Raw genomic sequence first — 15,275 nt, forward strand, 5'->3', positions numbered from 1 at the left:
TAATCCACAACAGTCTACACCATATTGATTCAATATTTTATAGGCTTGTCAGTAGTCTATTTGTGTTTTGATTGAGGCATGTGGTGTGCATATTTAACGGGGCTGCCCGGTGAAATGGTATTCCTTCTTATTACAACCATAATAATGGGATATGGCAAAAAACGATATGCCTGTCATTCTCTGGCTCTGAAAAAGTATTGGGAAAATCCTATTTTGTCTGTTTGCTCCGTGCTATCTCAACCGTGCATACCCCCCTTCATGAGATGTGGTTATAATTCCAGCCTAGAGCGCGGGCTTTCCCCGTGGGACGTCGGCGAAAGGTCGCGCGCTGCACTGTAGCCCAAGTAGGATAACTGCATACGTGGAGTGTGTCTGAAAGTGTAGCCCGATCAGCTCTCGCCTCCCAAACGGCGTCGCTGCGGCGTCTTGTGACCAGACCTGCAACAGGGATAGTCCACTCGACCTGAGCACTGTTCCGGGAGCGAGAGGCACACACTTTCATCGCCCTCAGTGGCTCCACACCGCAGAAAGGTAGTCTAGTCAGAGTTGTGCGTTGATTATCGAGACGAGACGGTTTCAAACAGTTTCTGCACGCACCAGATTAGCCGCGGCATATGGTTGGGAATTGGAAATAGCTCCCGGCGCACGAGCGCAGATCTGTGTGTGGAGCGGTTCCGTTTCACGCCACTGAGAAACGGGGATTAAGAGCGACAGGGAACGTGTCAGCAGCACGGACAGGTAAATAACGTACTGAATATAAATGCCAGACAGACGGTGAATGAATCGCACAGTCGTTTCGATAAAATTACCAGTCAAATTACCAAAAGCACGCTGTAACTTTCTATTATAATATGAATCCATGCACCTCCTTTTTAGTTTCTTTCTGGGCTACTTAATTGAAGTAGGTAGTCAGACCACTGCATAGACGAGCCTATTTCCCATTTTTAAAATGTCCAGTTAATAGAGGTGAAGGAGTTCATCATGTGACTGTTATTTAGCTTTAATGACAGCCTAAGGAAATGTGTTACTGTATGTTTATTGAAATGTCTACCATGTCACCATTCTCATGAGACAATTATCACAGAGTCGGCTACATCGGAGAGTTAGCTCACTGCAGTTGCAACACATTGAATTCAAATAACCCGATGTATTTTCTGAAAGAGTCCAAGCCTATTTTCATGAAAGTTATCTCCCATGAAAATACATTGTTGCTCATAATTGAGATATTCATAAAAAAAACAATTAAGTGAGAAATTGGCCACTTGCCTCCCCCCATAAAGGTATTTCTAAAATATGTAATCATGGTTATTAGCTGTTTGATATAAGGTTTAATTATTAGTACATTAACAAATAGTGTGAACAGACCAGTGACCTTATGGTACATTTATTACAGACAAAAAACATACTCCTTATCCTGTCCATTCTTCAGTCTACATATGATGCAAATAATTTAGCATATTCTGTTTTCAGGCACATTTATGCCATACTGGAATAGCTGAATGAATATGAACCTTTTATTGACCGACCAAATGGGTGGAACAGGACTGAATTGTCTCGTGTGTTTTGACTTAAGTGAACCAGGAAGTAGCCTATACTGTAACTTGTTTCTGTCAATATCACATCCCACCCTAACCTTTGGACCACAGTGTTAGTGTTGTCCTCCAACCTCTGAACACTGTTATGATGTAGCTGTGTCATGGACGATGACTCCACTTTTATAAAGCTACCATACAAAGCAAAGGTCAATGCGTGCTTGTGTATGGCAGGGAGAAACAGAGAGAATGAGAGAGAGAATAGTAAGTGAACGGGTGATGTTTAAGGAGCGTGCGGGTCCATGTACAGTGGATGTCGGAAGTTTACGTACACCTCGGCCAAATACATTTAAACTCTGTTTTTCACAATTCCTGACATTTTATCCTAGTAAAAATTACCTGTCTTAGGTCAGTTAGGATCACCACTTTATTTTAAGAATGTGAAATGTCAGAATAGTAGTAGAGTGATTTATTTCCGCTTTTATTTCTTTCATCACATTCCCAGTGGGTCAGAAGTTTACATACACTCAATTAGTATTTGGTAGCATTGCCTTTAAATGGTTTAACTTGGGTCAAATGTTTTGGGTAGCCTTCCACAAGCTTCCCACAATATGTTGGGTGAATTTTGGCCCATTCCTCCTGACAGAGCTGGTGTAACTGAGTCAGGTTTGTGGGCCTCCTTGATCGCACACGCTTTTTCAGTTCTGGCCACAAATCTTCTATGGGATTGAGGTCAGGGCTTTGTGATGGCCACTCCAATACTTTGACTTTGTTGTCCTTAAGCCATTTTGCCACGACTTTGGAAGTATGCTTGGGGTCATTTTGAAGACTCATTTGTGACCAAGCTTTAACTTCCTGACTAATGTCTTGAGATGTTGCTTCCATATATCCACATAATTTTCCTTCTCATGATGCCATCTATTTTGTGAAGTGCACCAGGCCGTCCTGCAGCAAAGCACCCCCACAACATGATGCTGCCACCCCGTGCTTCACGATTGGGATGGTGTTTTTCGGCTTGCAAGCCTCCCCCTTTTTCCTCCAAACATAACGATGGTCATTGTGGCCAAACAGTTCTATTTTTGTTTCATCAGACCAGAGGACATTTATCCAAAAAGTACGATCTTTGTCCCCATGTGCAGTTACAAACCTTAGTCTGTCTTTTTTATGGCGGTTTTGGAGCAGTGGCTTCTTCCTTGCTGAACGGCCTTTCAGGTTAAGTCGATTATAGGACTCGTTTTACTGTGGCTAAAGATACTTTTGTACGTCTTTTGCACTTTTCGCACCAAAGTATGTTCATCTCTAGGAGACAGAACGTGTCTCCTTCCTGAGCGGTATGGTGGCTGTGTGGTCCCAAGGTGTTTATACTTGAGTACTATTGTTTGTACAGATGAACGTGGTACTTTCAGGTGTTTGGAAATTGCTCCCAAGGATGAACCAGACTTGTGGAGGTCTACACATTTTTTTCTGAGGTGTTGGCTGATTTCTTTAGATTTTTCCATGATGTCAAGCAATGAGGCACTGAGGTAGGCCTTGAAATACATCCACAGGTAAACCTCCAATTGACTCAATTATGTCAATTAGCCTATCAGAAGCTTCTAAAGCCATGACATAATTATCTGGAATTTTCCAAGCTGTTCAAAGGCACAGTCAACTTAGTGTATGTGAACTTCTGACCCACTGGAATTGTGATACAGTGAAATAATCTGTCTGTAAACAATTGTTGTAAAAATTACTAGTGTCATGCACAAAGTAAATGTCCTACCTACCGACTTGCCAAAACTATAGTTTGTTAACAAGAAATTTGTGGAGTGGTTGGAAAACAAATTTTAATGACTCCAACCTAAGTGTATGTAAACTTCCGACTTCAACTGTATGTGTGTGTGTCACCGATGTACAGTACCAGTCAAACGTTTGGACACACCTACTCATTCCAGGGTTTTTTCTTTATTTTGACTATTTTCTACGTTTCTGCACTATGAAAGAAAAGTGTCAAACAAATCAAAATATATTTTATGAAGTTCTTTAAAGTAGCCACCCTTTGCCTTGATGACAGATTTGCACACTCTTGGCATTCTCTCAACCAGCTTCATGAGGTAGTCACCTGGAATGTATTTCAATTAACAGGTGTGCCTTGTTAAAAGTTCATTTGTGGAATTTCTTTCCTTCTTAATGTGTTTGAGCCAATCAGTGGTACTTTGAAGAATCTCAAATATAAAATACATTTATTTGTTTAACACTTTTTTTTTAGTTACTACATGATTCAATATGTGTTATTTCATAGTTTTGATGTCGTCACTATTATAATACAATGTAGAAAATAGTTCAAATGAACGAAAAACCCTTGAATGAGTAGGCGTGTCCAAACCGACTGGTACTATATGTGTATGACACAGATTGTGTTCTGGCTTGTGCTGTGTTAGGTAGGTTGCAGCCTGGAACCCTGTGAGGATCAGGTTGTAGGTTAGTCTCCTGTTTCCCAGAGCAGAGAGATGTAAATATGCTGAAGGCTGCCTCTAAACCCACACAGCTACACCGAGATTAAAAAGGAAAAGTTGAACAAAAAAAAACATAAGTAAACCAGTTTCCTTTCCTGCAGAGTGGAGCAAGGCAAGGGAGACAAGACGCGACTGCATGTTAATTGGTGATTTGATTAGTGGTTTAATATTGCAGCTGTGCTCAGTACAGGCATACTGGGGCCATGGACTCAAACTCCCTGTGTTATCAGGCAGGCCGCTAGGAGAAAGCAACGCAGAAAGAGAGAGGAAACAGTCTGCATCCTAGGATAGAAATGCTGTTCAGGGGCATACGGTTACCGTGTGCTTGTGTTCTGTTGTTTCTCCATCCAGTTTCAGAAGAGCTAGAGCCAGGTGTCTGAGACCAGCAGGCTGGAAATACCAGTGTTTTAAGTTTGTACGAGTCTCTTGACAGTGTCCAATTTAAAATAGCATTAAAGCAAATTTGGGATGGTGTGACTAAACCTAACTGAACCGAACCTGCCCTCCCAAACCTCGCTACATCTCTCTATCGCCCTTCCTCTCCCATTGCCGACTGAAGGCATCCTGGGTCTGATGTCTGAGGAGGACACAGTGACAAGGAGACCGAGACACAGGCAGTGAGTCAGCCCATTGTCCCCTCACTGTGCCTAGCCACAGAGAGGGTCCCCAGGCCCCCGACTGGAAAGTGACAGGAACAGAGACACGGCCTGAATAAAGAACCATTCACAACCTCTGTCTCTTTCTCCCACTCATCTCTCTCTCTCTCCTTCCCTCTGTGTACTTACTAACCTCTCCCCTCCCTCTCTCATCTCTCCCTCACTCTCTCCCTCAAACCCTCATTGTCTCTTTTCCCCTCTCTCCACCCACCACGCCACCTCTACCCAGAACATCTCATCCCCAGACGCCTGCCTGCCGCCAGCCCCTAGCAGCACCAGCCTCACAGCCTCCCGGCCCCCATGGCATTTGGCACTGATTCCCACCACAAGGACAGATGGTGCCAACCCTGACCCCTCTCCTCGCCCGTGGGGGACCACACCGCCACAGAGAGACCGCCCATTGACAGGAACAGGAAGAGGGAGCTCCGTCGCCACGGCAACTCCTAGCCCCACATCCTCTCCAAGGGCCTCAGATAAACACATTCACACAGCAGGACCTCGGTGAGGTCCCTGTTTTGTTTGTCTCCGGCTAATTTGTGCCTTTGAGATTTCACCACCATCAGACTTCTTCTTTAGGCGTTCCATTCCATGCCTGTTTAGACTGTATGAGAATGTGCTGATGGACCAGGACCAGTGCAGGAGTACGACATTAGTTTGCTGAAAGCCAGTGAAACTTCATCCTGTCTGGGACTTCTCCTCTTTCCCTCCTGGCTGGCCTGGCCTCTCAGGCCTGGATTAATTATTAAACGGACTCTACAGCCAAGCTCAGGCTCAGTGCTGCTGGGAGCTCTATAGGCCTCTTTAAACCCTTGCTGATTGAAGGGATCGGAGTCACGGGGTCACAGGTCAAACGACACTGCAAAGAGAAAAGAGGTAGAAGCAGTTTCTGCCGTTTTAACTGCAGATCAAAGCAAAACCTCTGCAACTCTCTGGCTCTCTTGACTCTCCTCTCCTCCAGACAGAAGTCAAACAACACAATTCTGTTTATTCTTTACTGGACATTATTATTATATTGAACCCATTAATTCTTGATCTACAGACTGATTACCATATAATGGCCGACTCCTATATTAAAAAAATAAAAAAGGGAATAGCACTTCCAACATAAAATTAGACACTAATGGCTTGGTGGGATGAATTCAGCAGGGCCAAGTAACAGAGGAGGGAATACGGTGTCCCTAAAGCATAGCAGGTAATTGGAGAAAAGCACAGCTTCTCTGTCGAGCCGACCGACAGACTGACCTTCAGGCTGAAAACTCGGAACCAAAAAGGCATGAACTGACTGATTTTTTTTCAAGGCTTACGGTTATCTCTGGGATTTCATCATCATTATCTCAGAGAACATTTGCATAACTGAAATATGCTGCACTGCACACAACTACCATCAACATTGTTGGGTGCAGACGTTTGGGAGAAGCCATTGTCTGCTAGACAATACGGAAGGGAGACTACAGTAGAGCGCAGGGAGAGAAAACAGAGGAGCAGATGATAAAGGTATTTATATTGAGGTCAGTGTAATCTGGGTGATATGATGGAGAGGTCAGCTGTGATAAGAGAGAAGGCAGAAAGGCTTAGAGAGGGGGGGGGGGGGGTAGAATGTGTACAGGTGTGTGTGAGTGAGTGCATGCGAGAGAGAGAGAGAGAGGTGTAGGTGTGTGAGTATTGTTTTTGTCCAGCTCATATGCTACCTTAATTACTGCCTTCTATTCCTGTTCTGTCACTGGCATCAGATCCAAACCTGCTGGGATTTAATTAGTGACTCAACAACACTCACTCACACTGTACACCTCTCTCCCACACACTGCACACCATGTTCTCACACGGTACACACATCCACCTCACAGTTATGAACTGAAACCACGTCGAACATTGGGAGTCCAATAAACACAATGCGCTCTGTGTAATTAAGTATCCCTTCACTTCACACCTCATGTGAACACCTTGTCTCAGTGTGATAGTCCCTCTGTGTTGGTGATGAGGTCTCATCACACCCTGCTGCTGTTCAGCTCCGGCAGACAGGTCGTGTTTGTGTAAGCAGGCCTGCCGCTCTGCGCTCGCCTCGCGCCTCGGCTCGCGCTGCTGACTTTGATAGTAAACACGCTGACAGGCTTTTAAAGACAAGCTGTCTGCGGCGTAACCTTGAGAGTCGCTGGGACTACAGGGACAGCTTATTGATAAAGGGATGAATACTTCGGCCCCTTTGTCGCTTGCGCCGCTATCTTAGAAACATCACCCCCGGGGGAATAAACAAGAGGTTGCTTTGCTCACAACACGGAGGACGAGACCTGGGTTACTACACATAGCTACAGGGTGCTGGTCTGCATGCACAGGAGGAGTGCACCGTAAAGATGACAGGCCATGGTATGAGAGGGAGAGAAAGGTGCGGAATAGAAAGTGTGTGTGTTGTTTGTTCGATTAGCCTCTGATAGTGGTCTCACCTGATTGCCTCTGTACAAATTTGCGGAGTGAGAATGAGGGGGTTTCAGGTTGCCATTTCAGCAGTATGGTTTCAGTCAGTCCAAACACCTCTCTCTGCAGGCTACCTCTGTTTATATGGCAGGAGCTCTACTGTTTACAGCTGCTGTGAAGATGGCATATGCCGCAGTGTGTGCGTGCGTGCATGTCAGCAGGTGGCTTTTATCTTCCCTGTCTCTCCTCTCCCCAGGTATCTATCAGGCTCCATCCTGGTCCCATAGCTCTGAGGGTTCAGTGACGGGCTGTCCTCTCAGGCTGCAGTGGATTACATGAGGGAACCTGTGATCCACAAATAATACCTGTAATCCAGTGAAAAGGAACTGTGATCCGGAGAGAGGCCCAGTGATCGATCCACCAAGGGCTGCTGTGATTCACTGAGGACTGAGAGTTTCAGAGAGCAGGAACTATGACCCGGCACTGAGCGTACCAGTGGTCCAGGTTGTGTTCTGCCGTGCCGAGCGTGGCCGTCAGGCTGGGAGAATCAGGATGCCAGAGCTGGAGGACTTCCCCCCGATGCGGGATGACCAGCCGGCTGGTCCTGACCCGGACCAGATCCAGCGCAGCATACTGGACGAGCAGGTAGAGCTGTGGTGGTTCCGCGACCCGGCCAAGTCTCTGCTGTGCTACGCCGTCGCCGTCCTACTCATCCTGGGCTGCGGCCTGGGAGGCATACTCCTCCTCTCCACCACGACCAGCTTCTCTAGTGACTGGCGCATGGGAGCGGGCATGGCTCTGTGTCTCTTAGCCCTGGCCGTCCTCCTCAAACAGCTCCTGAGCTCCGCCGTGCAGGACATGAACTGCGTCCGTAGTCGGAGGCGGATCGATATCCTGAAGAGCGGAGGGCTGTCGGATCTGCTAGTGGTTCTCATCACAGGGCTGTGTCTGGTGGTCTGTGGGGCCGTACTGCTGAAGCTGGCACTAGGACACCACATGCCCAAGCCCGGCGTAGCCCTTAATGATATGTACATCTCTGGGGTGGTGTTGTTAGCTGGAGGGGGGTCAGCGGTGGTGGGGGTGGGAGTGTACACGGGGGTGGTGTTCCTGTTGGAGAGGACGTGGCCGGGACAGAGGTTCAGGGATCGGGCCATGGGGGTGTTCACTATCTCTGGACGACACATGGACCAGGGTAGGAGGGAGACCACCTCTAGCTTGGCTAACCTCATCTGACCTGACCACCAGAGACATGGCATGGGATAGGTAGCCCTAAACAGCAGATGACCGCAACACTCATATGGCCCAGATCTTATCCATATATAGGCACCGGGGAGGGTTGGAATTTATTGGTCCGCTCTGGCTTGAGATAGGTGGGCTTAGTTGCTGGGCCCCATTTGGTGTGAACGTTGGGCCACATCCACCTTGCTGTCTGGGAGGGACCAATGGACATCACATGTGAAGATGGAATTTGAGCAAAGTGGCCACCTTTGGAGGAACTAAGTATCAATTCAATTTTGCAGGTCCATGAATTGCAATATGGGATAGAGAGCTGTGTCTACACAACATGTTCTATTTTAATGATTGGCCATCCTTGGATAATTACTTATGAGATGGAACCCCAGCAGAGCACTACTCTCTATAATGTGAAATAAACAGAATGACAATGACACAGACACTGGTCCCAGACACAGAACAAAGATTAAGATTCATAATGTGTCTAATCTAATAGTATCATCCACTACAAAGCAGTTTGTGAAAAAGCTGCTGTATGGAATAATCATATCATAGAATAATGTAAACAGGTTACTGTACAAAGTGATTTCCTGATAAATGTCACATTTTGTCACCTTTTTATGTCACAGGTTTACAGCTGTGTTGGGTAGTCAAAGGCCTTGCAACTCTACGAAGAATCTGAGGAGAATGCCATTGTCGCCTGGTTAAATGGTACAATATGGTTTAATTGAACAAAGCATCTGTGTGTTTGCGTGTGTGTTTGCGTGTGTGTCTGGCCCTCGCAACTCCTTATCAGGCAGTACATGTGAGCTGTCTGTCGCTCAGAGACAATAGGGGTCACTGAGGCGGCCATTGTTGTTGTACCGACGGCCGGCCAGGCCAATGGACAATGGGCAGGCTGTGGATCGTAAGGGGTTGGCGTCGCCCAGTACGGCTTTCCCTTACCACCCTCACACACACACACACACACACACACACACACACACACACACACACACACAGCAGCGGCGACTGTGGCTGTAATCCCTCATTGACAAGGGACTGTTCTCTGACCTGAAGTCTCTCTGTCTCTGCTGTGCAATGCTATGCAGGACCTGCTCTTTAGGTGGTGGTGCCAAGTAGGTTTGTGCATTCACGACAGAGAGTGAGAGAGATGACCGCCATGAAACAGTGATGGGAGAGGAAGCGAGAAAGAGAAAACAGTACAATATAGCGACACGAGAGAAACCAGACGAGAAAGAGAGACCGAGCTAAACCCTCAGGTGCAGTCCACCTTTTAGGCCATAGGGGGTTCATACTCACAAACGTGTGCTTAATGTGCTTAAACTGGCAGTTTAGACCTTAGGTTTAAAATGTCTATCTGCTAGCTTTTCTCATAGGCAAACCTGGCACAATTGGCCATTTGGCTACCATGAGTCCTTTGTATAGTGAACAAAAATATAAAACGCAACATGTAAAGTGAAATAAAAATAAAAGATGACCCCAAATTTTCCATACACATAGAAAGCTTATTGCTCTCAAAGTTTGTGCACAAATTTGTTTACATCCCTGTTAGTGACCATTTCTCCAGGTGAGGCATATCAAGAAGCTGTTAATTTAGCATGATAATTACACAGGTGCACTTTGTGCTGGGGACAACAAAAGGCCACTCAAGTTGAGGGAGTGTGCAATTGCCATGCTGACTGTAGGAATGTCCACCAGAGAAGTTGCCAGATCATTTAATGTTCATTTCTCTACCATAAGCTGCCTTTAATGTCATTTTAGAGAATATGGCAGTAAGCCTAACTGGCCTTACAACCGCAGACCACGTGTAACCACGCCAGCCCAGGACCTCCACATCCAGCTTCTTCGCCTGCGGGATCGTCTGAGACCAGCCACCCGGGACAGCTGATGGGTTTGCACAACCAAAGAATTTCTGCACAAACTGTCAGAAAACGTCTCAGGGAAGCTCATCTGCATGCTCGTTGTCCTCACCAGGGTCTTGACCAAATTGCAGTTCAGCGTCGTAACCGACGTCAGTGGGCAAATGTTCACCTTCGATGGCTACTGGCACGCTGGAGAAGTGTGCTCTTCACGGATGAATCCCAGTTTCAACTGTACAGGACAGATGTCATACAGCGTATATGGCGATTGGTTTGCCGATGTCAACATCGGGCACGGTGCCAGGATTTTTTTCTCTCCCGGTGCTAAGGGGAGGGTGGGGGGGCTTGACCAATACGTGGGGGTGCTAAGAACATTTTCAGGACTATTTACAAGTGCATTTATTCCTGACAATTGTGCATTGGTAATAATGTTTCGGATGAAATGGCTATCACAAGGTCAGAAATGAAATGACTAATATCCAAAGTGCAGCCACAACGAGAAGTGCAATGCATTTAGCCGATGCCTGTTAACTGTGCACACACTTGTAAAACGAACTGGCTATCAGCACAATCTTAGTGATTTATATTTCTATTGCAAACAAAAATAACTTGTAGGCCGATGACATATATGCGTCCGGCTGTGCATTGGTTATAATGTGACCAATTAAATGAAAGGAATAATATACACATTGCAGCCACAATGAGAAGTGTGTTGACCCTATGCCTGTCAACTTTGCCCACATGGTGTAAAACGAGCTGGCTGTCATCACAATCTTAGCGATTTCTATTTCTATTGCAAACATACTTGTAGGCCGACTGGCCGACAATATGCATGCATCTTCTCCGTTCCATCCAGATCCAGATCAGCGCGATTGAATCATGTTCCCACCACCGGGCAGGCGCGCTCTGTCAATGAATAAAAGGTCTTTCAGTTACTCCCCAAGTGTTTGTTTTATAGAAGGACGATACGACGATATGTTGTTGAGTCTATAAACTTCTGCACATTCAGGGCCTTGGTTCTTTCTGCGTGTATGGACAGGCAGGCAAGCTTGCTGAGTCAAGGTTTTGCCCAGTATTTCATTCTGTATATCATGATGCGTGCACTTAGCATTTCTATGATTATCTGATATTTTCTTTGTCGAATTTGCCTCTGACCTGTGAAAGTTCAAGGAAGTTTCCCTCTCTGTGAAAGTCCCTGGAATGCAGTAAAACGCAATGACTCCCCAACTGCTCTCATATATTCTCTGTTCTCTGACTATTTTCGAACGGCCATCACTTAGAGCATGGCATATTGTTGAGCCAGACTCTTTCTGAATAGTCCACTCATTCCCATGCTGTCATTCCATATTTATGCTCCACACTAGCATTGTGTGTCTTGAACAAACTTGTGGCCTTCTTCCAGTTCTGGTAGCCATCGTTGGTAAAAGCTGCCTTCTCTCCACCATAGTTTCCTGGACGTTGAAAATGGCGGCATGCAAAGCAGAAAGCACGGTCCTGTGAGATAGAATATACCAGCCATTTGTAATCCTCATAACATCTACGATTGAAGTAGCGATCCTGCTGTCCAACTTTTGTGGCTGGATAATGCTGAAGAAGAGGGCGCCTTGGTTCTTCAACAGGTGACTGGCTTAAATCAGAGGGAGCGGTGGCTGTGCTAACAGTGCAGCTAGCAGTGAAAAACTGCTCTGGTGCTCCCTCACGTCGTGGCTCACAATTGTTTTTCTCTCCGACTCATCTTTCTTATCTCCCTCTTCTTCGGCCCCCTCACAGGGTCTGGATTTTCATTTTCTACCCGCACTCTTCTCTTGATCAGAAAACAGTCCATCGCAACGGGCGAGATGGGTGACTAGCTAGCTAGAAGTTAGCACACACCAGACACATGAGCACGCAGCCAGGGATCAGATTGGAACAGAATCTCTGGTTATTAACTTTGACATATTTCTTTATTTAAAAAAAGAAAATAAATACTAATGCTTTTGAGGGGGCTTAACTGGGGCTATGCAGATTTGTGATGTAGCTATAACCTCCCCTAGCCCCGGTGTAGCTCCGTGCCTGGTCAACATCGTGAACAGAGTGTCCCTTGGTGGGGTTATGGTATGGGCAAACATAAACTACGGACAATGAATACGATTGCATTTTATCGATGGCAATTTGAGATACCGCGACGAGATCCTGAGGTTCATTGTCGTGCCATTCATACGCCGCCATCACCTCATGTTTCAGCATTATAATGCACTGCCCCATGTTGCAAGGATCTGTACACAATTCCTGGAAGCAGAAAATGTCCCAGTTTTTCCATGGCCTGCATACTCACCAGACAAGTGAGCATGTTTGGGATGCTCTGGATCGATCTATACGACCGTGTTCTCACCAATATCCAGCAAATTCACACAGCCATTGAAGAGGAGTGGGACGACATTCCACAGGCCACAATCAACAGCCTGATCAACTCTATGCGAAGGAGATGTGTTGTGCTGCATGAGGCAAATGGTGGTCACACTAGATACTGACTGGTCTTCTGATCCACGCCCCTACTTTTTTTTTAAAGGTACAGTATCTGTGACCAACAGATGCATATCTGTATTCCCAGTAATGTGAAATCCATAAATTAGGGCCTAATGAATTTGAATTGACTGATTCCCTTATAAACTGAAACTTTTAAATTGTTGCATGTTGCATTTATATTTTTGTTCAGTGTATGTTCGGTAACAAAATAAAGAATCTTAAAAATGGTAGAGACACGATCCAATTCCATTTCTTATTAAACTAGGTCAACTTGGCCACCAGAGGTCGTTCCCCTTGGTCTGTTTTTTTATTTTTTATTTTATTTCACCTTTATTTAACCAGGTAGGCTAGTTGAGAACAAGTTCTCATTTACAACTGCGACTGGGCCAAGATAAAGCATAGCAGTGTAAACAATTAACAAGTCAAAAACACAGTAGAAAAAAAAGAGTCTATATACATTATGTGCAAAAGGCATGAGGAGGTAGGCGAATAATTACAATTTTGCAGATTAACACTGGAGTGATAAATGATCAGATGGTCATGTACAGGTAGAGATACTGGTGTGCAAAAGAGCAGAGAAGCAAATACAGTGGGGCAAAAAAGTATTTAGTCAGCCACCAATTGTGTAAGGTCTCCAACTTAATTTTCATCATAGGTACACTTCAACTATGACAGACAAAATGAGAAAAAAAAATCCAGAAAATCACATTGTAGGATTTTTAAGGAATTTATTTGCAAATTATGGTGGAAAATAAGTATTTGGTCACCTACAAACAAGCAAGATTTCTGGCTCTCACAGACCTGTAACTTCTTCTTTAAGAGGCTCCTCTGTCCTCCACTCATTACCTGTATTAATGGCACCTGTTTGAACTTGTTATCAGTATAAAAGACACCTGCCCACAACCTCAAACGGTCACACTCAAAGGACACCAGAAACAAAATTGTAGACCTGCACCAGGCTGGGAAGACTGCATCTGCAATAGGTAAACAGCTTGGTTTGAAGAAATCAACTGTGGGAGAAATTATTAGGAAATGGAAGACATACAAGACCACTGATAATCTCCCTCGATCTGGGGCTCCACGCAAGATCTCACCCCGTGGGGTCAAAATGATCACAAGAACAGTGAGCAAAAATCTCAGAACCACACGGGGGGACCTAGTGAATGACCTGCAGAGAGCTGGGACCAAAGTAACAAAGCCTACCATCAGTAACACACTACGCTGCCAGGGACTCAAATCCTGCAGTGCCAGACGTGTCCCCCTGCTTATGCCAGTACATGTCCAGGCCCGTCTGAAGTTTGCTAGTGCGCATTTGGATGATCCAGAGGAAGATTGGGAGAATATCATATGGTCAGATGAAACCAAAATATAACTTTTTGGTAAAAACTCAACTCGTCGTGTTTGGAGGACAAAGAATGCTGAGTTGCATCCAAAGAACACCATACCTACTGTTAAGCATGGGGGTGGAAACATCATGCTTTGGGGCTGTTTTTCTGCAAAGGGACCAGGACGACTGATCCGTGTAAAGGAAAGAATGAATGGGGCCATGTTTCGTGAGATTTTGAGTGAAAACCTCCTTCCATCAGCAAGGGCATTGAAGATGAAACGTGGCTGGGTCTTTCAGCATGACAATGATCCCAAACACACCGCCCACGTAACGAAGGAGTGACTTCGTAAGAAGCATTTCAAGGTCCTGGAGTGGCCTAGCCAGTCTCCAGATCTCAACCCCATAGAAAATCTTTGGAGGGTGTTGAAAGTCTGTGTTGCACAGCAACAGCCCCAAAACATCACTGCTCTAGAGGAGACCTGCATGGAGGAATGGGCCAAAATACCAGCAACAGTGTGTGGAAACCTTGTGAAGACTTACAGAAAACGTTTGACCTCTGTCATTGCCAACAAAGGGTATATAACAAAGTATTGAGATAAACTTGTGTTGTTGACCAAATACTTATTTTCCACCATAATTTGCAAATAAATTCATTAAAAATCCTACAATGTGATTTTCTGGATTGTTTTCCTTCTCATTTTGTCTGTCATAGTTGAAGTGTACCTATGATGAAAATACAGGCCTCATCTTTTTAAGTGGGAGAACTTGCACAATTGGTGGCTGACAATACTTTTTTGCCCCACTGTAAATATAAACAGTATGGGTATGAGGTAGATAAATTGGGTGGGCTATTTACCGATAGACTATGTACAGCTGCAGCGATCGGTTAGCTGCTCAGATAGCAGATGTTTGAAGTTGGTGAGGGAGATAAAAGTCTCCAACTTCAGCAATTTTTTTTTTTTGCAATTCGGTCCAGTCACAGGCAGCAGAGAACTGGAACGAAAGGCGGCCAAATGAGGTGTTGGCTTTAGGGATGATCAGTGAGACACCTGCTGGAGCGCGTGCTACGGGTGGGTGTTGCCATCGTGACCAGTGAACTTAGATAAGGCAGAGCTTTACCTAGCATGGACTTGTAGATGACCTGGAGCCAGTGGTAACAAGTAAAGTGTGCCAATATTTGCATGATGCATCTTTGACTTGGCTATTGACTTTTTTTTACGGAAAGAAATATGTAGGAGGATTATACGTTTATATTC

The 15,275-nt window shown here is 45.4% G+C and overlaps 1 protein-coding gene across 2 annotated transcripts; it reads left to right on the top strand.

The window, feature by feature from the left end:
* Positions 1-137: 137 nt before the first annotated feature.
* On the top strand, positions 138-8,750 carry LOC110521817 (transmembrane protein 125). Of its 2 annotated transcripts, XM_021599704.2 has the most exons (3): positions 138-738; positions 4,913-6,177; positions 7,349-8,750. In XM_021599704.2, exon 3 carries the CDS (start codon positions 7,645-7,647, stop codon positions 8,323-8,325), a length of 681 nt encoding a protein of 226 aa, XP_021455379.1. In that variant the 5' UTR covers positions 138-738; positions 4,913-6,177; positions 7,349-7,644; the 3' UTR covers positions 8,326-8,750. The 2 variants fall into 2 exon arrangements, with proteins under 2 accessions (XP_021455379.1, XP_021455378.1); XM_021599703.2 differs by lacking the exon at positions 4,913-6,177 and having other exon boundaries at positions 139-738.
* The last annotated feature ends 6,525 nt before the right edge of the window (positions 8,751-15,275 follow it).

The sequence above is a fragment of the Oncorhynchus mykiss genome, chromosome 30 (assembly GCF_013265735.2).
Source record: "Oncorhynchus mykiss isolate Arlee chromosome 30, USDA_OmykA_1.1, whole genome shotgun sequence".
Classification (NCBI taxonomy): domain Eukaryota; kingdom Metazoa; phylum Chordata; class Actinopteri; order Salmoniformes; family Salmonidae; genus Oncorhynchus; species Oncorhynchus mykiss.